The sequence below is a fragment of the Cyrtonyx montezumae genome, unplaced genomic scaffold, assembly GCF_038088225.1.
Source record: "Cyrtonyx montezumae isolate F1298 unplaced genomic scaffold, pur_monq_1.0 scaffold_32, whole genome shotgun sequence".
NCBI classification, from domain to species: Eukaryota; Metazoa; Chordata; class Aves; order Galliformes; family Odontophoridae; genus Cyrtonyx; species Cyrtonyx montezumae.
In genome coordinates this window covers 5245342-5268182 of record NW_027072037.1, presented here as the reverse complement: position 1 = coordinate 5268182, position 22841 = coordinate 5245342, and the positions used below count along the sequence as shown (strand labels likewise).

Below are 22841 nucleotides of genomic sequence, written 5' to 3'. Positions count from 1 at the left end.
GGAATAGGGAGAATGGTGTGTGTACGCACAGCAAATAAAGATATATATATATAATGTTTAAATTAAATGTGCACTACATCAAAGTCTAGAGGATAGAACAAGTTTAGTGTGAGGAGCAAGTCTGGATGTACTTGGACACGCTTTGAAGGCAGCACTGACTATGTTTAATAGGTTATCTTGCATGTCACATCCGCTCTGCTAAAGTTGCATATTGCTTTTTGATGGCCATCTTCAGGAAGGTATCAGGAAGAGTGTTTTCATGTGTTCATGCAAGTATCCGTGTGTGAGCAGTGTGTCTTGACATACGCCGTGATGCTGCAGTGAGTTGTGAAGTCAGGGTGTTAGGAATTTGCAGAGACCAAATAGGCTGATCTAGCTCGCTGTCGTATCCGTTTATAGCAGCTGCATCTGCTGCATTGACAATATGATCTGTAAGGAGCTGTTGCCAGCAAAGTCTTGATAAAAGCATTTCCTAGAAGTTCCTTCTCTCTGAAGTGACACAAATAATCAGGCTTCACCAGAACGGGCAGACGTGTTCCCAATGGCAGATTTTACTGTTTGGGTTGGCGGCACTAAATAAAACAAAAGAGCACTGTCATGTCCAGAGTCCCACTTTGAAGATGAGCATTCCTAATTTGTGAAGCCAATCTATGGTATATTGAAGGAAAAAAAAAAAAACCTAAAAGTGTTTTCACTTGAGCTAACATGAGACCTAAAAATCACTCCAGTCTTCTGGCTTTCCTCGTCTTGACAACACAGTGTCAGCAGGGGAAGAGTTACTGGAGAAAACCTAAAGCCAAGCAATGCAGAGTGCTGTTGGGAAGCTTTTTTTGACAGTGTGCCTTTTGAACTCAGTGCTTGAATGATGGAGAGCAGGCTCCTGCCGTTGCTGAATGCTACTTCTGTGTTCTTGGTGAAGCCCTGGCCCTGTGGAAGCTTCCTTCTAATTCAGTGGGACCATGAGTGTGTTTGTGTTCCTGGTCATTAGCCTCATTCACTCACTCACTCACACGGGACTTCTTTTCTAATATCATAGTTTTAGGATGAAGCTCTGTTCCCTGACTGAAGTAATAACCTCTTGGTAATCCTTTTTGTCGGGGCACTTCCACAGAAGGAGATCATGCTTGTGTTACGTCCATCCAGCTGTTCTGAAATGTAATGCTATTCTGTTGTGCCTTTATTTTTCCATGTAAAAGCAACTGCTGTAAGTTTTTTTTTTTTCCTTTAACTAGTTTTTGTTTTTCTGTCTGAAAAAAAAGAACACTTTTCATTGCCCAGCTGTTATTTCTGGATGCAGTCTGTGATCCAGGTATTTCAAGAACCAATTACCTCAAACCTCATGTTAAACAGTGTTGCTATCTGGATTCTCCTTGATACTACAATATTGTGACATACACAAACAGGAACCTTGCTATACGTGGCTGTTTATATATATGTATCATATACATATATGCATGTATGTGTTAGATATATATAAATGGAAAGTGATCCCCAAGGACTGAAGGAAAAAAGCAAAACTTTTGTTTTCCAACATGGAAACCAGAAGGGCTTCTTTGAAGCTCTGTAATGGCATTGTGCTGGATATGTGTTGAAAAAGTGTTCTCTGGAAAGTGCTTCCTTTGTTAGCCTTTTTATTTCAGTATTTTAAGGAGGCAGATGATGTGATTATAACATCATATGTGCATTTTCTGGCCCATATTGAAGCAGAGGCCTCTTAATCTTTCCAATTGTTAAACAACCAACAATCAAACTCAGTATACAACATTCCAGTAAGGTTAGCATTGCAAAACTTGAGTATATTCTGGGAAGACTTTATGAGGTTTTGTTTTTGTGAAAAGAAAGGCATTGGCCAAACTTGACTCAACTTTTCCAGCATTCTAAGGAACCAATGTGTAACCAGATCAGTCTTCGTCATTTAAAATCCTAATTCAGTAGTCACTGGCATTTCTGGATTGCCCCACCCTGTTAAAAATAACAAAAAAATACCAAATAAAAACCAACAGCCGCTGTAAGCAGGAAGAATTTGGAGGAGGGGGGGGAGTTGTAGCTTCTGAATGCATGCTAAGCATCGCCACAATCTATTGGATAGCAAGAAGCATGCTGGCAAGACCTGGGACCTATCTGGCCCTTTCCTTTTGCCAAATAGTAATTAATTTAAAGTAAGAACATTAAGTTGTTTCTCTGTCCCCATTTCTCACCCTGCTATCCAATGTTTCTGCGGCTGCTGGCAGTTTATGATTACCTTTGGTAAATTCTTTACAAAAATATTAAGATCTCCCAGAAGAAGACCTTTTGTAATGCTGTTGGCCTTCCAGTGGAATAATACTATGATGCAAAGTTGATCTGTTAGTGGATCAGAGCTGAAGGAGGTGGTTACTGCAAACTAAGTAACATTCTTGACCTCTATTCTATGCCATAAGTCCGCACAATGCCATTGTCAATCTACTCAAACTATCTGCTTATGAATTCTGCATGATCCTCATGATAGAGTTGAAAGCCTGATCTTTCACCTGTTAATACTTTCACATTTGTCCTTAATTTTGACAAATTTTTATGCTGTAAAGTTGACTTAAGTACAGTTTAATGTCAATTCTTGTGGAAAGAGCTTTCTGCATGTAACATTAGACACATACAGTTAAACAACACAGCATAGTACAAAACTCACAAGAAAATGTTTTGGCACCAGCAGAAATAAATCTCACCCTAACCATTTGTCATTTAAACCATCTTATTGTAAGTTTTACCAGCTACTTCTAAATTTGTGCTTTATTTAAAGAAAGAAAATGAAAATCCTAAGACTTGTCTAGCGTAGTGAAATATGTGTATATCAGTTTTAGGATAAATAGCTAAGTCTTCTTACGCTGTGTTACTTAACTTGTATATATAGAGTATACATAAGAGTTTGCAGTAACCTGTTTCTCCAGGATTTCCAGTTTGAATGGATTTAAACTCAAACTATGAGATTACGTAAATGATTTAGAAGATTGCAGAATAAACTGAGTGTAAATTACAGGAAGCTCTATCAGATGGTGAAATCATTTTTAAAGAGTCTTTTGGTCCTTGGCTCAAATTCAATAAGTACTGTTTGTATACCAAGATATGTGAAATGTAAATGTTGTAGGTTATATTTCACTCTTGTAGCTATGAAAATGTAGAACAGAGATAGCTTGTACTACTGAGTTAACAAAAGTTATACTAAAGTATCCTGTTAAAAAAGTATACAGAGAGGTAAGCTCATTGCTGTAACCCCTTTTGGATTGAACTGTGCTGATTTTTGTATGTATATTATATATATATTCTGCAAAATAATATGTGTAGATATATATATATATATAATATATGTATAAAATGGCCTAATGCAGACATCCATTGTATTGCAGCTACAAAATGAAGACATTTTGGAAAGAACATTGTATCATAGTTCATGAATTTGCAGTGGATCTTTGTTCCTTTTTACTGTGGTATTTTAGAAATGAGTCTCAAGTTTGAAATTAGATCTGCCAAGTTGGAGTTTCGCTGCTTCAGCTTTGCACTGGGTGTCCGAATAAACCAGTATGAATGTAGTATTTGCCCTGTGTGAAGCAGCTACACCCCAACAGATAGGAGAGAAAAGAAATAAAAAAAGAAAAAAAAAGAAAAAAAAAAACTAGAAAGAACTATTTCAAGTTTATCTTTTTGTATATGAAAATAAACAATAAATTACAAATGATTACTTCTGTTGTTGCTGCGACGTTAAAAATCATTGCTGTCTGCTAATATCATTGACATCTAGCTGAAGTATTTCCTTCCTATAGATGGACCTTTCGGTGTTCCAGTGCTGACTCTGCTACCCAACAAAATCACTGCAGAGGCCTCTGCCTCTCTTCATGGTTTGCAAACAGCTCTAAAGGAAAGGAGGAATTAGCTTGAATAGCTCTGTCCTTTCGAGTGTGTTGCCTGTTGTAGCACAATGCTGACAGCACTTGCCATACTCAGGGAAGAACAGTTCAAACAGAGTATTATGTGCATGCTAAGCTATGCCAATACCAAGCCCAGTTGCTCAGCTACAACTGCCAGTGATGGGAGTTAAGCTCAATGCCAGGACTTGGTGTTCAAGTGTCTTCTCTTTTGCCAGCTCTCAGCAAAGAGCGAGCACTGGAGCTGGGACTGGAGCAGAGCTTGCACTCATCACCTCCAGGTGTCCAGGAAGTTAGTCTTTAGTGGTGTCTAGGTCGTGAAAAATACCGTAAAAATAATTAAAAACTGAGCTTAGCATTCTCCCAGTGCAGTGAGCTATGTCATTCCCAAAACAGGAAGCAGAAAGGTACGATGCTTCCAACTGAAGCACACAAGAAAGGCACGGAGCTGTTCTGGTGTGGGTCCAGAGGAGGCCACGAGGATGCTCAGGGAGCTGGAACACCTCTGCTATGGAAGGGGTTTGAGAGAGATGGGTTTGTTCAACCTGCAGGAAGCCTCACTGTGGCCTTCCAGTACTTGAAGGGAGTTGGTGAGCAGGAGGGGGAAGCGAGTTTTTATATGGTCTTATAGTGATAGGACAAGGGGGAATGGTATTTAACAAAAAGAGGGGAAATTTAGGTTAGGTGTCAGGAGGAAATGGTTTAGTCAGGGCAGTTTAGCAATGCTTTCCTGAGAGCTGGAGGTGCTCGGGGCCGGGCTGGGAGCAGCCAGCACACGGCAGGAGTTGGAAGTGGGTGGGTTTCAAGACTTCAAGGTCCTTTCCAACCAAACCATTCTACGATCTTCTATTCAAGTGAAGGCGGGAGGTCCCATCCCTCATTTCCCATCGCTAAGCCGGTCGCTTTTAAGCATAAATCCAGCTTCTTTTAGCTTCCCGGTGGGGGGGGGGTGTGCTTATAGAACGGGAAAACTTCATCCTAATCCGACTGTTCCATTTCCCTGACGCGCCATCCTTCGCAGCTCTCAAGGAAACCCCTCCTCCCCTCGCTCCCGTCTCGCTGCCGCGGCGGGGCGGAGCTGAGGCGGCGCTGCCATGGCGGGCAGATAGAGGGCGCTGCTCCGCCTCCCCCCGCCCCTCCGCCATGGCGGCCGTGTACCGCCACCGCCGCTTCGTGGGCGGCTTCGTCTGCGGGGCCGCGTCGTGCTGGGCCGCGTGGAGGCTCCTCCTGAGCCAGAGCCAAGCGGAGCCGGGCCCCGAGCGAGCCGTGCTCGAGGGTAAGAGCTGTGGGGTGAGTGAGGCTTCCCCGGCTGCTGCGGGGCACCGTTCCCGGAGGAGTTCCGGAGCCGTGTGGATGCGGCGCTGAGGGACGTGGGCGGCGGTGGGGCGGGTTGTGTCTGTGTGATTGTATTGCTCTCAAACAGCTTTCGCGTTTATAACAGCGGAGACGCTTCTGTTGCGGTCTGCTTTCTGATCGCGTTTTGTCTCTGCATCGCTCTGTGCGTTTTTCTCCTTAGAGCCTGTGGAAGAGTCTCTGCTGGAAAGATATGGATTTCCTGAAGCCGGAACAGAGACCAGATGCTACACAAACCATGCGCTGTCCTATGACCAGGCAAAGCGGGTGCCTCGATGGGTGATGGAACATATTTCAAAACAGAAGACACTGGGTACGTGGGTCTTAATTTCCTTTTGTTTATGATGCCTGGAGTGAGATTTGCACCCTGCCAAAGGTGGGTCAAGGCTGGGAGAAGAAAAAACCCTGTAGTGATCTGTGGATGTGGATTTTTCCACCCACTTAAAATCCTATGAGAGCAGCAGGCCTCTGGGTAGGTGTCGGCTCCTTTACGGTGTTAAGTTTGATGTCAATAGTGAAATGACTAGAGATATCAAATCCTTTGTTTATTTCTGCTGCTCTAGTATTGCCCATCACAGTGTCCTGAAGCCCAGACACATTCCACCCAAGGACTGAGTGTGAAAAGGAGCAATGAAGAAGAGGTGGGAGTCAGCCTCTTCTCCCAGGTGATGGCTTCAGGTTGTGCCAGGGGATGTGTGTTGTGGAGATCAGGAAATGATTGTCCTCGGAAAGAATGGTGATGCAGTGGCACAGCTGCCCGGGGAGGTGGTGGAGTCACCATCCCTGGAGATGTTCCAGAACTGTGGAGGTGTGGCACTGAGAGAAGGAACATGGGCCAGTGAGCATGATGGGGACGAGTAGGTGGTTGGATTAGATGATCTTGGGGGTCTCTTCCAACCTTAAAGATTCTGTGGTTCTAAGAACTACAGCTAACTTCAGTGAGAAATTCTGCGAAAGTCAAAAAGCAGCAGGTGAACATGGCTGCATCAGTGTAAACACTCTAAGGCAGGTTGCAGGGATGAAGCTTAGCTTCCGCCTGTTCAAAGTGAGCGTAAAGAAAATAAAGTTGAAAATTAAACTTTTCTCATCTGATTCAGGCCTGCACATTTCAGTCTAGTTGCTGAATTGCTCTCCCTCTCTTCGCTTATGTCGTTAGTTCAGCAGGCCAGTGTGTGTCAGCTGAGGTACTGAACCAAATGAGTCAGTGCCTTTAATAGCTAGACAGTTTTGTCTATAGGTCTTGAAGGGGTTTGCTCAGAATGAGAAGAGATGAATGTGTGTTCAAGATGAAAATGGAGCAGAGGGCATCAACAGTTAGAATTGTTCACAGCCAGATAACGCATACCTGCTCCCTGCAGTCATTGCCTACTTCCCTGCAGTTCTGTTATGCTTTCTTATGTGCATTATCTAATACATTCTCTCTCATTCTTTATGCAAGACAAATGCTCAGTGATTTCTCCTGTCGGAGCTGAATGAAATACGAATAGCATGCAGTCATTATAAATTAAGTTTATAGCATGAGTTCAGTTTTTATGCCACAAATATTAATAATGGAGATAACTGTGTAATTGTAGGATGTTTTATGAAAGCAGTAGCTCTCTAAATATATCTTAATCATTGTCTTCAAATTACCTTTCAAAATTAAAATGGTGATCCTGAAAATATTTATGACCAACCCCTAAGTAAAATCGATTCCACTTCTTTCTGAAAAGAAAGCAGTAATTCCAGGCTTACTTTCAAGTGGGACTTAACAGTCAAATTGTTAAAGTGCTTTCCAAGTGATCAGATGCAGCAAGCTACAAATTGAAGTTAAACATCTTGAGGCATTCAGCTCAAGATTTATATTTGATAGCTATTGAAACTGAGATTTGAAGCATAACTTGATGTTGTTCAGAGTATTTGCCACAAAAACATTCTATGTTTTTTAGATTATATGATGTTGGGGGGTGGGGGGGGCGAAGGAATTGAGAGCTGCTTCCTTTTATCTTGAAAGACTGGTGGCATCAGAAGACTTGGGCATAGTCATCATAGTGCATTTCATCCGAATATCTGGAGATTCGGCAGGGAAATCCTGGAGAGGAATGGGAAAGCTCTTCACTTAGTTCTGTGTATGCAGAATAACAGTGCTCTTGTGAATGGGTTAATTTATTTTACCAACTGTAACGTTCTTGAAACACATCCATTTTACCTCCAGGCTAGACTTGGAAAAAGAAGAAATGCTTGTAGTTTGCTCAAACATAAAAATGGAGCAGGTGAGGGTCTGTGTATCTTTGCTGTCCTAGAGAGAGATTCTGTGCTGGTTTATAGCTTTAACAGTTTCACCTTTAGTGCTGGCCTTTCTTTAAGATAGGGCTAAAGTATTTTGCTTTTGTTTATCTCTGTAAAACAGAAAGTGTGTCAGCGAGTTTGTAGCAGGGAACGTAGAGAAGAGTTGTGGGGAGGAATGTAAAGTTGGAACAGAGATCCGTGATTCTCTTATGTTTGAGGAGAAAAACACTTCGTTTAGAATCAGTTCAGACCGGGTTGAGTTGTTAAATGTGGGTGGTCTGGGGAGATGGGACTGAACTCGTTCTTATTTGTCTCACTGTTAGGATGGTTTGTTGTTAACCTAATGGTAACAATTGAGTTTGTTATTCCTTAGGCAACGCTGACCGAAGGCACTGTAAATTCAGACCAGATCCTAACATCCCTCTGATGTTCAGTGCTGTCAATGAAGACTACCTTGGGAGCGGGTGGTCGCGAGGGCACATGGCACCAGCAGGAAATAACAAGTTTTCAACAGTAGGAATTTTATTATTTTTTTTTTAATTGTGAGTTTCTTTTGTTTTTTTTTTCTGTCAGGAAGGGTCAGATGACCCTTAGAAGTAAGGTGTCATGTTCTGTTTGTTGTGAGATGGAATATGGTCTCATTGTTGGAACACATCTCAGCTTGGACTGCTCTTGACTTGAGTGCTGTAGGATGCTCTCGGTGTTCTTTGGGTGTCTAAATTGAGTTCTAACCATGCCTCTCTGCATTGAATCACACCTAGGTTATCGTGTCTGGCAGAGATGATAAATGTCTTGTACTGTATAGTGTTGAACAAGTCACCTCATCCTCTCACATGTCATGTTCTCTGTCAGCGTAACAAAAGTGAGAATGTTTACCAGCCAAACCACGGAAGTATCCTTTGAAGCTCAGGTTGAAGGGAGACAAGGAAAGATGACTTCATTCTAGCCAACAGGTGTTGAAGTGTTTAAGACTAGATTGGGCAAAGCAAACATACTGTTAAGTACTACCCCACATTGGCAAGAGGATTGACTGGATGATTTACAAAGCTTTTTCCTTTCTGGCAATGTGCATGAGGTAAATTAGAGCCTTCTTTTGCCATAGTTCTTCCAGTCTATAAAATGTCTTCACCTGCCATTTGTTTGAGTTGTAAGAAAGGCATGCCCTAATGCCTTGGCTGCCGAACAAAGCAGCTTGGATTTATTGGATCCTCTTGTGAAATGTGCTTAATGTAGGTGATTTGTCAATTAAGTAGCAGTTTGAAATTGTATTTCTGCTCTGCACTCTGGGGCAGAGTGACAGCGCAGTGGCATGGGGTGGGTGAAAGAACTACTCCTTTTTATTCCTCCCAGAAGTGTCTGTGTGTGTGGTTATTAACACCTGGGGAGTTCTAGCAGGTGAGCTAACTGCACAGAATGATCCTCCTCCTGTTTTGAAGTGCACTGACATAGTACAATCTTCCCAATACAAGCACGGTTATAAAACTTGAATTTCACAGCTCAGTCAGTACGGATAGTGTTTGCCTGTTTCTCTGAGCAGTTCTGCCAGCCCCTTTTTGCTTTGATGAAGATGTATCTGAAAAGCATTGACAAGTATAGAGCCTATGAAGGCTCTGGGATAAGTTTTTGGGTTTTTTTTCTCCCATATTTCCCTGTGTATGTGTAGCTGCTGAGCCCTTTTTTTGCACCTGGGTTTTGCACCTCTTTAGTCCAGATAATTAGATATTTTGACTTAGGTCTTGTCTGACCTTGTGTGATGTTAAGAATAAACTGCATAGAAATGGTTTGTGATCCAAAAGCTTCTAAAATGTTGTTGCAGCTCAGATGTTTCAATGAAGTGATACTATTTTCTTTCTGTATGCAGAGAGCTATGGCTGAAACGTTTTATCTCTCTAACATTGTTCCTCAGAACTATGAAAATAATGCTGGATTTTGGAACAGGTAAGAAGTTACTTATAAGAGAACTGAATGAAAAGTATCAGGTTGAAATGTTGCGTTTTAAAGCTTTCCTCATGTCAAACTATTCTAAGTCATTTTATGGACTATCTGTGGAGATCATTTCAACCATCTCTGCTTATTTAGGATAAAATTTATTCTGGCAGATGTGGCTGAAGGTACCGGGCTTAATTTCTTGAACCTTAAGGAAGATGCAGTAAAAGTGAGGAAGGGGTTTAGATGTTTAGATCTAGTTTTAATCTCTCTCTTCCCCCCTCCCAACAACAACAACAAAAAAAAGAGCACTTGAAGTGTCAGTACAAGAACATTTGTTCACACTGAATAAAGGAAATGAATACACTCTCCTGAGCTGTGACTGCTTGTGATCACAGCTTAGGTGTTTGGTGGAATGCTGGCTTCCATGGGGCAGTCAGGCAAGTTTTCTGTGTCTTGTGAATGCTGGGTGGATCAGCTTTGAACTGAGTGGAAGATAAATCTTACCTTTCTTTGTGTGAGATATTTATTCTTTCCCTCCCTGGAGCAGAAAGAAAAAGCCACTAATAGAACTAGCAGTCATTCTGTGCTTCTCGTGTAGGACACAGAAAGTGAAGACTTGGAAACAGGAGAGGAAAATGATTTTACAAGGTTTGCTCAAGGGAAGGTTAGCAAAATTATGTATAGCATTGTACTAAAAGTCTATTAAAAATGCATCACCGTTCAACAACACAGCGCTTTCTGATTTTACAAGAATGCATATAAATTCATATGAGGCATTCAGTAAGGTTATTCTATTTTATGGACAAATAAAATGCAATAACATTTTAAGAGATGTTTTTGTATTATTTTAACAACCTAAGTATTTGAGCATAGCATTTCCTTTGACCAAAGCTAGGCATTGGAACCAATTTAGGGCTGGAATCCCTCTTTATTTCTCTTGAACAGAATCAGTGCCTGATCAGGAAATAGTGGGGAGCATTTCAGAATTTCCCCCCTGGCACCGTCAGCCCCACAATTTAAGCTGCTGTTAGGACTCAGTGCCTTATCCCCACAGTTTAAATCCACAAAACAGGTATTGGTGACATTTAGTTTTGCCAGTTGCTTTTTTTGTGCTGTGTGGTTTTAAGAATACTGTGTGTTGCATCCTTCCAGCCTTTAGTACTCTTCCTTTCTCTGTTTTTAATTCCTTGTTTCTTAAATTGTCTTCTAAGGTGCAGACAGCTTAGTCAGTTTAACAGTCTGTTGCTTTTTGAAGTGGTGTTTGCCCTCCAGCCATGTGTTTTTGCTGCTTTTTCCCATTCCAGCTCTGATACTTCTCTGACTCTATGGTGAGTCGACTTTATTTACTAACCCAGTTAAGCTGAATCACATTTAGTTGGTTACCTTGCTACAAGATTAGAAGATTGGATCAGCTGGTGAGATGAATGCCACAGCAAATGTGGAAAAGGTGGCAGGACTGTTCAGGTAGGGCAGGCAATGGGAGCAAAAGGAGAGAGCAGGAGTGTGTATTTCAGGAAGCTGTTAGATAGTAAGCTGTTAAATTAATTTGATGATGTGGACTGACTGCATCTTAATATTTACTCCTCATTCTTTTCTTTCCTTTGTGGTGTTTGTCATTTTCTGTCTCGAGCGTAATTTCGTGGTCACTGTTACTGATCTCTGTCCTCACTGCTGCTAACAGCAGTCTGTTCCCTAGTTGCATTTATCCTCCTCCTTCCTTTGTGCCAGGTGGTGTTTGTATTGCCATGTGGGCAGGCAGCAAGGAGATCTGGGTGCTTGGAAGCAAAGCTGATGACAGCAGAAAAAGCCCCTTTTTATTTGGAGGAGTGTTTTATTCTGTAAATTGAATTAGCTAGTTTAGAAAACATAACCAGTGTTAGTATTTCAGGAGAAACTACTTAATTTTTAATCATTTTTTTATGCAAAAAGCATTAAGTAGACAGCAAAAATGTCATGAGGGAATTTTCAGAAGTTCTTTGAGCTACAGAAAGAACTGTCTGTTGGAGGACATTGATTCCTTGGGGGTGGATCACACCAATCTACTCGTGTGGTAGCACCGTTTGAACTAAGAATGTCACAGTTTAACAAATGTGTTTCAGAATGGAAATGTATTGCCGGGAATTGACGGAAAGATTTGAGGATGTTTGGGTGGTTTCTGGACCTCTGACCTTGCCTCAGACAAATGATGATGGAAAGAAGAGTGTTACCTACCAGGTAGGTATGTGTGTTGCTGGGTTAACAGTGATTACACAATGCACGTGCTCCAGGTAAAGGCAGTTCCAAAAGCAGTTGCTTGTTGATGTTCCATATGTGTCACCTAAAATCTCAGTTGCAAAGACCCATCTAAGAATATCAGCATCAATTACAAGACTTCATTCAAGTTTGGGAGGCATTAGGTGAATGCGGTGTAACTGCTGATCCAGATACTGCTACCTTCCCATTTTTATTACTTGCTTTGAATACTCTGAAGGTCTGCATTTCATCATGCACAGTCTCTAGAAACCATCACTGAAAGACAAACAGGAGAGGCTATCATGTTGAGAGGTGAATTTGTTGTTAACTTGTCTTGATTTACTCTTTGTAAGCATGTGTTCACGCATCTGAAGGATCTGGGTGTAATAAGGTTTTAAAAGGATCTCCTACACTTCCGCCCCTACTGTAATGACATTATTGTTGTTTTCAGTTGCTAGATGCCAGCTAGTGTAATGCAAATAATAAATACAGTATTTTGCACCTCTTGAAAAAACACTTTGCCTTGAAAATATGTATTCAGATTAACTGCAGCTTCAGCTTGCAAGCAATTCATCTGTCCAGCCAGCTCCCTAAGGAGCAATGAATGAGCTTGCTTGTAAAAGAAAAAAAACACACAAAAAAAGCAAAAAATAACGACCCTGTTTCAAAGGCATGTGAGAGTCACAGAAGGAAGAGGTGTTATTTTAATGCTGGCTTCTTTAGCTGTAAGATTTAGGCAGTGTTTCTCCATTGTAAATATACAGCTGATTTCTGTGTGATTGAGCTCGGAGCTCAGTTGCGAAAGAATTTAATTGTTAATGTTCACTTTTATGTTTTCCTTCCTTTATAAACTCCCATATATCACCCACATGACTGTGATGAAACCACAGCATTGCTTTTTGTTTTGTTTCACTGTTTTGTTTTTTTTTGCTTGTTCGTTTGTTTGTTGCCTGCACAGTCATACGTTCTGCACATAAAAATGCAGGAGTGATAACACATCTTTTTCGTGCCTGGTGGCAGCTCCAAACCTCAGCTCTCGCCGCAGCTGCGTGAGGAAGGTGACAAGTGTGCTTGCTGTCAGGTGGATAAATAAGTAGTAGTTAGGGGATATGTCCAATGTCGTGTAATAAGCTAGTGGCAAAGCTGACTTCAGTCTGGCTTTTTTTCCTTGCCAACTGAAGGAGGGAAGGCTGATTTTGCTACTGCCCATGATATTTAGAGGTCCTTAGCCTTGTCTGCACATGCTAGTTGTCAGATCCTTCCACAAGGTGCTTAATTAACTAGTGCAGTAGAGAACCATCCATATTTGATTTTTGTTTGGGTTTTTTTGGACTTTTTTTGCCTACTGCTATCAGAAGATGCTTCAACACACAGAGGAGCTGAGCACATACCGGTAACAGAACAAGGTGTGTGGCAAAAGCAGTGGAGGGAGAGCTTCCCTTTCAGCAAAAGCATTTGGCTAACTATTGCACAGAATGGTGACCTAAGAATTCCCCAGGCTTGTGCATAGCTTGCTGGGATCATCTCTCTTCTAGTTGTCAGGATATTGCATATATTTTTATCCTTAAAAATACAGATGAGTGTTACGTTGAGCTCAAAGTCTTGAGCTGACTTGGAAATGTTATAGCTGAAAATGATTTTCCAGGAAGCAGTTGAATCATCTTATCAACTGCACCTATGTACTGATTCAATTTAATCTTGGTCGTCTTTCTCGAATTCTTCTCTAGAGAAGGCGTTTGCTTAGGTTACATTCTCTGAAAAATGATTGTGGCTCTATGTTTTGGCTTTGAAATGTAAATGTTAATGTTCCACAGGTAAAAATAAGGGCAAGCACTGCCTTTATTCAACATAACTTAATGCTAGGATACTGTGATAGTAGTGGCACAAAATGTCCCTGCTGCTTTGATTATCATATCGTTCTGTTCTTGTCTTCATCATCTCTGGGTTTGATGACAACTCTGATCTTTTATGAATGCTTTATGAGTTTTGGTTTTAATATAAACTACGAAGTGAAGTTCGGCATGGAACTGAAAACAATGGAATGATCAGATTTGTGTTTTAATTTCACCATTTGGCCACATTCATAAATCCTTCAGTCATCTTACTAGGATGAAATTAATGCCTTAGATGGATTTGTGCTTGAGCTGTATTTAAGAACAGGGAATGCTCTCCACAGGCGAAAAAGTAAAATGTCAGATTTTTTGGGGTGGGGTAATAGATGTATGTGTGGGGGGTATTGATTTAAGGACTCCATTATTTGAGTTGGACCCTCTTGGAGTACACTCCTAAGCATAAATGAATACAGACTGAGGATCGTTTTGTTATTTTGAAATCTCTTCATGGCGTAAGTTCCTTTGTTTGCCATCAAAGTCCTCTTTTAGGAAGAGTTCAGAGTGGAAAGGTATGGGGTTTTTTTTGGCTGTGTATATCAACACACACTTCTAAGAGGGAAGATAACCTATCAAAGCACTGCAGAGAGAAGAGGGAACATAACCTGTCAGAGCACTGGAGAGAAGTTCTTTTCAAATATATCTCAGGTGTAATTGTCACTGATTTTGGTAGTTTGCCCCAAATCAGCACTTCAGTGTTTGAGCAGAAAGGGAAGGGAATGTGGCTCTTAGTCATCTTTAAGGAGTGAACTGTGTTAGGTTGACTTGGAAAAAGAAGGCTTTTAGTCCTCATTCTTTCAGCTTATAAAGCTGATGTGGGAGGTGTCCTTCTTTGTATGTGCTGTTGAAGGAGAGTGCTGTGGTGTATGTGAGAGTACTGAAATTCACAACGTATAATCTGGAGATGTAACCTAAGACTGAGCTCCTTTCTGATGTTTTTCTCCTCCTTCAGGACCAGACCTGTGGAAAAAAGAAAACTCCAGTGAATGTGTCTGCACTGATTTGTTTCAGATCCTCTATTCAATCATAGTTTCCTTCTTTTTGGCTAAAGAAGTGAGGAAATATGTATCTGTGTCTTTACAGGCTGGTGTTTTTCTCATCAGACATCCAAAAAGGTTATTTTTAGATCACTACAGAGGAAAAACAGAACATCAGTCATGGCATTGTTCCCAGATCCTGCTTGGACTCTGGTACCATTTGCTGTTTAATTCCAGAAAGGGAATTAACCTTGAACTCCTTAGATGCCAGCGTTGTTCTATCTATTGGCTGAACTTGCTGTATCCTCAGATATGTTCTGTCATTTCATCTGTCATTTCATCTGTCTCCAGCAGTGGCTTTTATTGCATGGAGTAGATTGATGACCGTGCTTGGTATCTGAAAAATACATTTTGAGAATATATGTAAAATAGAATGCCAACAGGAAAAATCTGTTCTGTGTCATTCGAGAGGCAGATGCAGGTTTTTCGTCTTCGTCCAGATCAAATCAAAATGACAGTGTCTCATTTCATACATTACTCTTCTCCAGTGACTGTCACTTCAGTGATCTTTCTCTGTCAGCAGATTTGGAGTTCAAACTACAGATTTTGCAGTAATTCTGCTGGGTCACACTCAACTCTTTACCTTCTTCTCCTCCTGTGCCATCATAGTAAAACATTAAGAAAGGTGTTGCTGTGGTTGACAGGGGGAAGTACCATTTGTATAACATCTTGTTTGTTGTTTGAAAATGACATTTTCTTGTACTCTTTAGTGATACCCTGAACTCATACCAAAATCACATTAATTTTCCAAGTGCAGTAACTGCTTTCCTGTGCTGGACAGGGGTTGCACTGTAACTGTACCAGAAGGCACACGTACTTGTCACCTATTTCTGTGGCAAATAAGTCCCTGGGAATCACAGTGCTCCTCTCAAATATAAAATGATACTTTATGGTTTTCCCTAGTCAACTTTCAGAAGTAGCAGAGATTTTCTGCTGGCTGAGATACCATGAGAGAAGCAGATGTTGTTAAAGGTGGAAATAAGCCTGGGGGCTGTTACTGTTTGTTGGCTGCTCCGAATGGACTCAGGGCTATGCAGACCCCTTATGGATGTAGGCCTGTACACACCTCCCATAAAACGTTCACAGGGCTAGGTCTTAGATCAGCTGTTGTCAGTGACTAGAGCTCTGTCAGCCCTAAATTTAGACATGATGTACAAGTGAAAATAATGGACGCCGGGTTAAGATTGGAGGAGCAGAGATACCAAAGGTGCACAATAGATTTATGGGGTTGCTTTTATTTAGCACCGTACCCTCCTGAAGGCTCTTCTCTTATGAGGAAGAGCTGATTGGGATTGTAGTGGACTCAGTATTAATTCATGTTAATTATAATCTGACTGGATTGTGTGGGAGCAGTGGTCCGTCATCACGTAAATATGGCACTGGAATGCCTGTACACACCCTCTATTTAGAAAAATAAGTGAGGATGCCTTTTAATGCTGTTGTTAGGCACAGCTTTTCTTTTCCTTACAATCCTGTCTCTCTTATTTCCTTTTGTTTTGAGATTGCTGACTGATTTGGCAGTTTCAATCAGAGCAGCTGTAACAAGCTCTCCTGAAGTGCATGCATTTGGGGAACTTGGCTTTGAATTTTTGTAGCAGTTTGTTAATGCTTGTTGGGTTTTTTTCTGTATCTATAATGTTTTCTCTATTTTATATTGCCTGATAAGTCAGTCTCTACACAAAATTTAATAGCACATGTTAGTAAAGCTCCTGGTTTGTCAAACCTGAGATGTTAGCAGCAGCAGTGATACTCCATCAACAGTAAAACGTGATGGGCCTGCTCAGTATCATGCCATAAGTTACAGCTAAAACAAAGCAAAGCTTTATTCAGAGAGAGCTACAGTTTTATTTTGGGTGACAGGAACGACGACACCCTTGAAAATTTACTTCAGGAACTGTGACAGAACCTTAATTTTGTTCATGACCAGAGGCCGTGATCTACGGAGAACTGGGTGGTTGCTTGTTTTAAGGCTTGTGGTATGGTGGCTTTGTTCTAAACTCCAGTTATTAAGCAGAAAGATGGGGGGAGGAAGCAGTTATTGAAGTGCAGAGGGAATTTCTGGAGCTGTCGCTTAAATGCATTTGATGATGGGATGCTCTGATGCAATGCCTCTTTGGTGTGTGCTGCCAGTTATATCATGATTGAATGTGATTTCTGTTTACCAGGTTCTACAAGAATCTCAGATAATTGCCAACCCAGAGCTGGCGCTCACTGATAAAAGACAAATCCCTTTGGCTAATTTTCTTCGTGGCTGATTTTCATTCTCTAGTCACTAGGTGGCAAAATACTACTTTGAAATTCATGAGTCCTTTCTTTTGGAAGAAGATAGCTGCCCAGAGTGGTAAGAAACCTGTAACAAGTAAAGTATAAAATGAAATTAAGGTAACATATGTTTTAAATTTTCTAATAAGAGCAGCAATTCTGTTATTCTTATATTTATAACCCCTGAAGTATTCTACCATTCATGTGAAATGGAATTCACTTTCCCATAAAACCCAAATTATCACTTCTAGAGACTGCTTCTTCCTGTCTGATTACCCCCATGAAGGTGACATCGTTTGATGCCATACTCGTAAATAATGTCATGGGCAGATGTCTTCTTTATTGTGTTACCTTAGCACTTTGCAAATATGATCAGATTTATCTTTCTTCCAGTTTAAAAAACAAAACGTACAGGCATCAAGAGTTAAATGATCAGGTTGAAGTTATGCAGAAAGCCAATCTTAGGAAGAATCCCCATCAAATGACTTAAGTATGAGACTGAATTTACCAAAGCTTACTAAATTCTCTCTGTTCTGAGAAATCTTGATGCTTCTGTCTTTCTTTGTCAGTCCCTGTGAGCTCCTTAAGTCTGTATAACTGCTAACCAGCACGTTCCTTGTTTTAGCAATGTGCAGACATCTCCAGATGTCAGGAATTGCATGCATTTTAATGGCCCATCCTTGTGACTGTTGTCCACACTTAATTGGGAATAACATGGAGCATAACAAATTTTTACACACTTGTGGAATGTCAATAATAAAAAAGAAATAAACACTATGCCAAATATGACATTATCATAATGTTGCAGTGTTAGATGACACCAATTCAGTGGGAGAGCTTCAGTCAGCACGAGATCACCAAGGAAAACAAGAGCAAAGCAAAACTGAAGGGAGCAAGCAGGGTGGCTCCAAGAGGTTAGGACAATAAACAAATAACAAACGGAAAAAGAGAAGTAGCATGTAAAAACTCACTTTGGTATCCCGAATGATAATGGGGAAGGAATATTTTTAAAAGAGAACTCAAAGAGTGCATTATTCGTTTATTTTCTTGTCTTGAGGCAAAATAAAAGATGTAGCAAAGTCTTGCAGGAGTAAAGAAAACTCACCTTGTGGCCTGTTACCAGTGTGAATATAAGCATGTGGGACGGCAGTGATTTTTCAGTATGTCATAGCTGTATTTTTCTAGGGTGTAGTAGCTCATGAGGTGTTTTTGAGTCACATATACTATTAAAAAAGGTGCTCTTTTCCATATAGATAGCTGCTGTGGGCATTGGTGAAAGATCATGTGCTGCCTGTGGATAGACTGGCACAAATCAAAGTTAGCTTCTGCGCATGGGCAATCTTAGCCTATTTTCTCTTCTGTTACAATAGGGGCATATGCTCTATGCCTCTGTTTGGCATGCATCAAGACAAATGAGTGGTGCAGGTCAAAGCAGTGGCTCAGACTGCTGTAGTTGGGTAGGAAAATCCTCTAGGTGGCAATAGGAAATGATTTGTTGAGTTTATTTTTCTTACCTGTTGCTTCAGCTGGTAACTTCACTTCTCCAGAATCACACTGTTGAGCTTTGTATGAGGGACATCTCTGTCTTCCTCTGCACCTTCTGTGTCTACTCCAATGGAAAAGCAGATTGTGATTTATTACAGAGCATGGTGATGTAAATACTGCCATGTGCTCAACGACCACGTTTGTTTTTTTTAACAGGAATCTTTTGTCACATAGATTATTGGTGATGTGTCCTGTGTGCAGTTCACATACGTGTTGAACTTCAGGAAAAAGAAACCAACACAATTAATCTTTGTCAGGCACTCTCCTGTTTTCCTTCCTTGATGGTATCCTCTACCAGCAGAATGAGCTGGGGACAGAGGTCCTGTCCCTGTTTGGGTAAGGAAAGGACACTGTTGTAGACTGCAGCCATGTGGAGTTTGTCTTAATTACTTGAACAGTGTTAGAACTTAGCAAAGTGATGGCAGGAGTAGTGTATTGCTATTCAGAGGGTCGGGAAAAAAAAAGCCTCTATGCTATTTAAATTTTAAGTAAATTCTCAAAAGAGAACTTGCATGGAACTGATGTAGTACATAAATTACACGTATGGCCATTACCTCTATAGAGCAGAGTTGCATTTAGAGCTATTTTTCTCCAAAGGCCAACCCTTCCTTTTTCTCAAACTAGTTCTCTCTTTCGTTCTTTTCTTCCTTTCTTCATATACTATGCATAAATGTGGATTATATTGCATAGAATATGTATATTTGCATAATATTACATAAGCATAGGGTTTGTTTTCCCTTAACGCCCACTCCAGGCATTCAGCATTTCCATTTCATACCTAACTATTCTGCATGCAGCTCTATTCACTCCCCAGCCTTTCTCTCCACCCACTCAGTCCTCAGACTCAATCCCCTGTTCCCTCTGCTAGTTCACTCAACACACACTCACCTGTTTGTTTTACATATGTCATATACCTCCTAATTGGAGATACTCATTGCGTGTTCCCCCTTCCTCTTTGCTTTTATACTACAGGCAGAGGATGCTGGTTTGTATATGTGTGGGAGGTGTTGAGAAGGGGAGAGGGGAGCCATCTAAGGAGGGCCTAGGATGTATACTTGTATCCATAGTTGGGGGGTGGGAGGGGGAAGTATGTGAGAGCCCTGGGAGAGGCAGTGCCACGCTGCACAGGAGTGCTGCTGAGGAGGAGGTGGTTGCCCCAGTGAAGCCTGGGGAGCAGGGTCTAACCTCTGTGCTTTCTTCTCCCAGGGAGCTGCAGCTCAGTTGAGCACAGCCTCTTCCTTCTCCTCTGCCCTGCCCTGGGAGTGAGTAGCAGGTGGGAGTGCAGCACAGGCTCTTCCAGCTCCCGTGCTCCAGGGAGAGAAAAGAAACCCCTGCCTTCAGCAGCATCACCCACTGCCTGCTCTTGGGTGAATAGGGAAAAACGAATCCCCTCCTCCTCGCCCCCCTTGGGGCTTTTCAAGCTGCTTAGCTCCCTTCTTCCCACCCCCAGTATATTGCGTGCACCCCCCACCCCAGTTTGAATGCCAGCTCTCTCAAGTAGGTTACGCTCCAGCACCGTTCATTTTTATAGTTCAGTTCCAACCCACCAGGTATAGCAGTGGGTTGATGCTGAGATTTCAGCATATTTTAAAACTACCAGTACGTCAGTCAGTTTTGATTATTTATGCAGTTGATCCTGAGGAGCTGTAACCCTGGTTTCACCCACACTGAGTGCTAAATGCAAAGTGCTTTGACACTCGGGAGCTCTCATTTCCCTATCAAGATATCTGTCGTCGTTGAAAAGGAAAGTAGCTTTGGCATAAGGCATTTATTTACTGCTTACCAGTTTCAGTGGCTGTTAGATGTCTAAGCAGAGCTTTATTTAGGGAAAGCAAGAGCATTGCTGTATAAAAGTGTACAGCAGTGCTGTTAAACAGCCTCTATAGGGAAGGGAGGGGTGGATGCTCTGGTTTTGGTAACAGAGTAAAGAAAACTTAAAGAGTGCATTTGCCTGAGATGATAATAGTGAAGTTACTACTACATTACTGTACAAGTCATGAAATAAACACACTTCGTTAGGGGATTGCCCTTCTGAAGGTTCTTTCTCCAGTTTCAGTCCAGTAAGATTTCAAGAGCTGTCACTTAGGGAACTGGCAGCAGAGGTAGGAGGCACTTCAAGTGCTAAAAGAATGCGTAGCTGAAATGAATTAACAGCTGGAGTAGACTGAAGGAAACTTTTCAGTAGCCACAGGCAGATTTCAGTTTAAGAAAAGCATTACAGCATGCTGAACTCTCAAAAAACAAAGTATATATGGAAAGTGTTTCTTCTGAGGTTGGGTTATACTGAATCCAAATGGACTGAGTGTGACTGCACTGATATACCAGCATAGTTTGCAAAGTGCTTTCAATTAATATGACAGATTTTGGCAGTGAAATAAATTCCTGCTTTCTCTGAAATAGTATTTTAATTATACCTAACAAAGGCTGTCAAAAGAATAACCAGCGTTTGCCTTTGCAAGTATTGCATATTATGGGATTGCATTTAAAAACATGATGGCTTCGTGGTTCTTGTGTGGAGCCCTCATCTTTTTCTTCTGTTGCCTTTAGAAGAAAAGTGTAGTGTTCAGAAAGGTGATTGTACAGAAGGATTATGCAAAGCTGAAACTTCCCTTGTGTGAGCCTGTTGTACTTCATCTGCATTGAGGTGTCGGTTCAGTATTGCAGAGGGGAAGATAAAGAAACATAATGCAGTGCATGTGTGAGCATCTCTTTTTATCTTCTGGAGAAATTACATTTGTCATCAACATGTGTCTTCCCTTGGACTGCCTTTTGAGACAGTGGGGTATATGCACTGTTAAGGTGTGAGTTCATAGCAGGTTTCCTGTGAATTCAAAGTCCTGATCATCTGTGGATCCTAATCTGAGTGACACAGCAGGAAATTGAACATGTACCAGTCCTTACATTGAATCACAGTGGGTTTGTGGAAGAAATAGGTGCATCACATTGTTTGCTTTGGATGGATTTCCCTCTTCCAAAATATCGAGTGTCACTGAATGTACTTTATAGTATTCAGGTGCCCTCAAAACAGTACTTCTTGAGGAAACAGCTGTTAAATACAACCTGTGTAAGGACCTTAGAGGGACAAAAGAAGCTAGAAGGTAAGCTAGAATTGACTTGAAATGGGTGTTGGAAAAAGTGCACGATTTGGAGCTGTCAGATCAGGAATTTAAACTTAAATGTATAGAGCCACTGTTACTAAAAACAGTGCTCAAAGTATTAACAACGTGATGCAGTATGACAGGAACCTCTGCCATCCCTTTGTGTCAGTTACACTTACAGATTTGCACCAGGGGATTAGGAAGCTGGGGTCTTGGCTGACTCCCTGTTTCCAAATATGTTTTTTCGGATTCGGCTCCAGTTCAGTTTCAGATGTAACTGAAGTTGGTCTGGATTGCAGCTGCACGGAATAATTAAATTGAGCTCATTCTTTTACCAGATCTCCTTGTTCCAGATCTTTCCAAATATCTAGACAGTGGCTTTTTGTCTGTGCTGTTGTTTTCAGTAGGGCAGTGAGAGGTCAGTAGTGTTACAAGACAGGCTGAGAACCTTCTGGGAACATCTACTATTAGTGGCCAAATAGCCCTTCAATGAACCATTCTCTGCCCAGTGTCTGCTTGAAAAATAGATACAGATATGGAACAGCCAGCTCAGTCCTGGCCAGCTGTATGAGAAGTCACAATGAAAGCATGCTTTCCATCTCATCTCTCAGTCTCATAATGTTGCACGTGATTTTGATGTGTAGTTAGGCCTTCTGACTCCTCCTTAGAGGCAGTTGCGTTGGTCTCATGTCTTCTTTTTTCCCTTGACTGATAAGATGTGTATCTTTTCTTCTGACAGGTAATTGGAAAGGATGATGTGGCAGTCCCATCCCACCTCTACAAGGTGATCCTTGCCCGGAGGACCCAAAATTCCACGGAACCATTGGTACTGGGGGCTTTTGTGGTGCCAAATGATCCCATAGACTTCAGTCACCAGCTGACTGAATTCCAAGTGAACGTTGAGGATCTGGAAAAAATGTCGGGTTTGGTTTTCTTCCCCCAAGTGGACAAAACCAAAGATGTTAAAAATATCTGTGAGGTGGACACCTGTAAACTGATGGGATTCAAGGAGTTTACATTGTACATCGTTACTCGAAAAGTGCAGAGTGCCCGGACGTTGCACCGGTTGGAAAAAGCCATGTCAGAGTTAAAGGAAGCAGGAATTGAGCCTGATGAGTACCTTCTAAAGCTTCACAAGAAGAAGGAGGAAGAATTACGGCAGGAAAAGCAAATAGCAGCTAGAGAGGGGAAGGCTGGCTGAGTATTTGGTTAGGAAGGTGCTTTTTTTGTACTTTGAGGGGGGAGCCAAGGTAAACAGAAAACCCGTGGCTTTATAAATTATCCTTTTCTCAATGATGAAATCAATAAAGAAACATTTGGGAGTTGTTGGAT

The 22841-nt window shown here is 41.4% G+C and overlaps 2 protein-coding genes across 4 annotated transcripts in view; one reads left to right on the top strand and one right to left on the bottom strand.

The window, feature by feature from the left end:
- The window catches only part of LOC136053936 (sodium channel protein type 5 subunit alpha-like), a 562080-nt gene that overhangs the window by 256070 nt on the left and 283169 nt on the right, over nucleotides 1-22841 (bottom strand). The gene's annotated exons all lie outside the window — the stretch shown is intronic.
- On the top strand, nucleotides 5022-22840 carry EXOG (exo/endonuclease G). Its single transcript, XM_065744838.1, has 6 exons — nucleotides 5022-5172; nucleotides 5413-5562; nucleotides 7891-8030; nucleotides 9379-9455; nucleotides 11546-11660; nucleotides 22249-22840. The coding sequence occupies exons 1-6, from the start codon at nucleotides 5040-5042 to the stop codon at nucleotides 22708-22710; spliced, it is 1077 nt and encodes a 358-aa protein (XP_065600910.1). The 5' UTR covers nucleotides 5022-5039; the 3' UTR covers nucleotides 22711-22840.

Coding starts and splice junctions, on each gene's coding strand:
- EXOG (XM_065744838.1), top strand. CDS start 5,040: ATGGCGGCCGTGTACCGCCACCGCCGCTTCGTGGGCGGCTTCGTCTGC. Junction 5,563..7,890: donor TTCAAAACAGAAGACACTGG/GTACGTGGGTCT, acceptor GTTATTCCTTAG/GCAACGCTGACCGAAGGCAC. Junction 8,031..9,378: donor GAAATAACAAGTTTTCAACA/GTAGGAATTTTA, acceptor TTCTGTATGCAG/AGAGCTATGGCTGAAACGTT.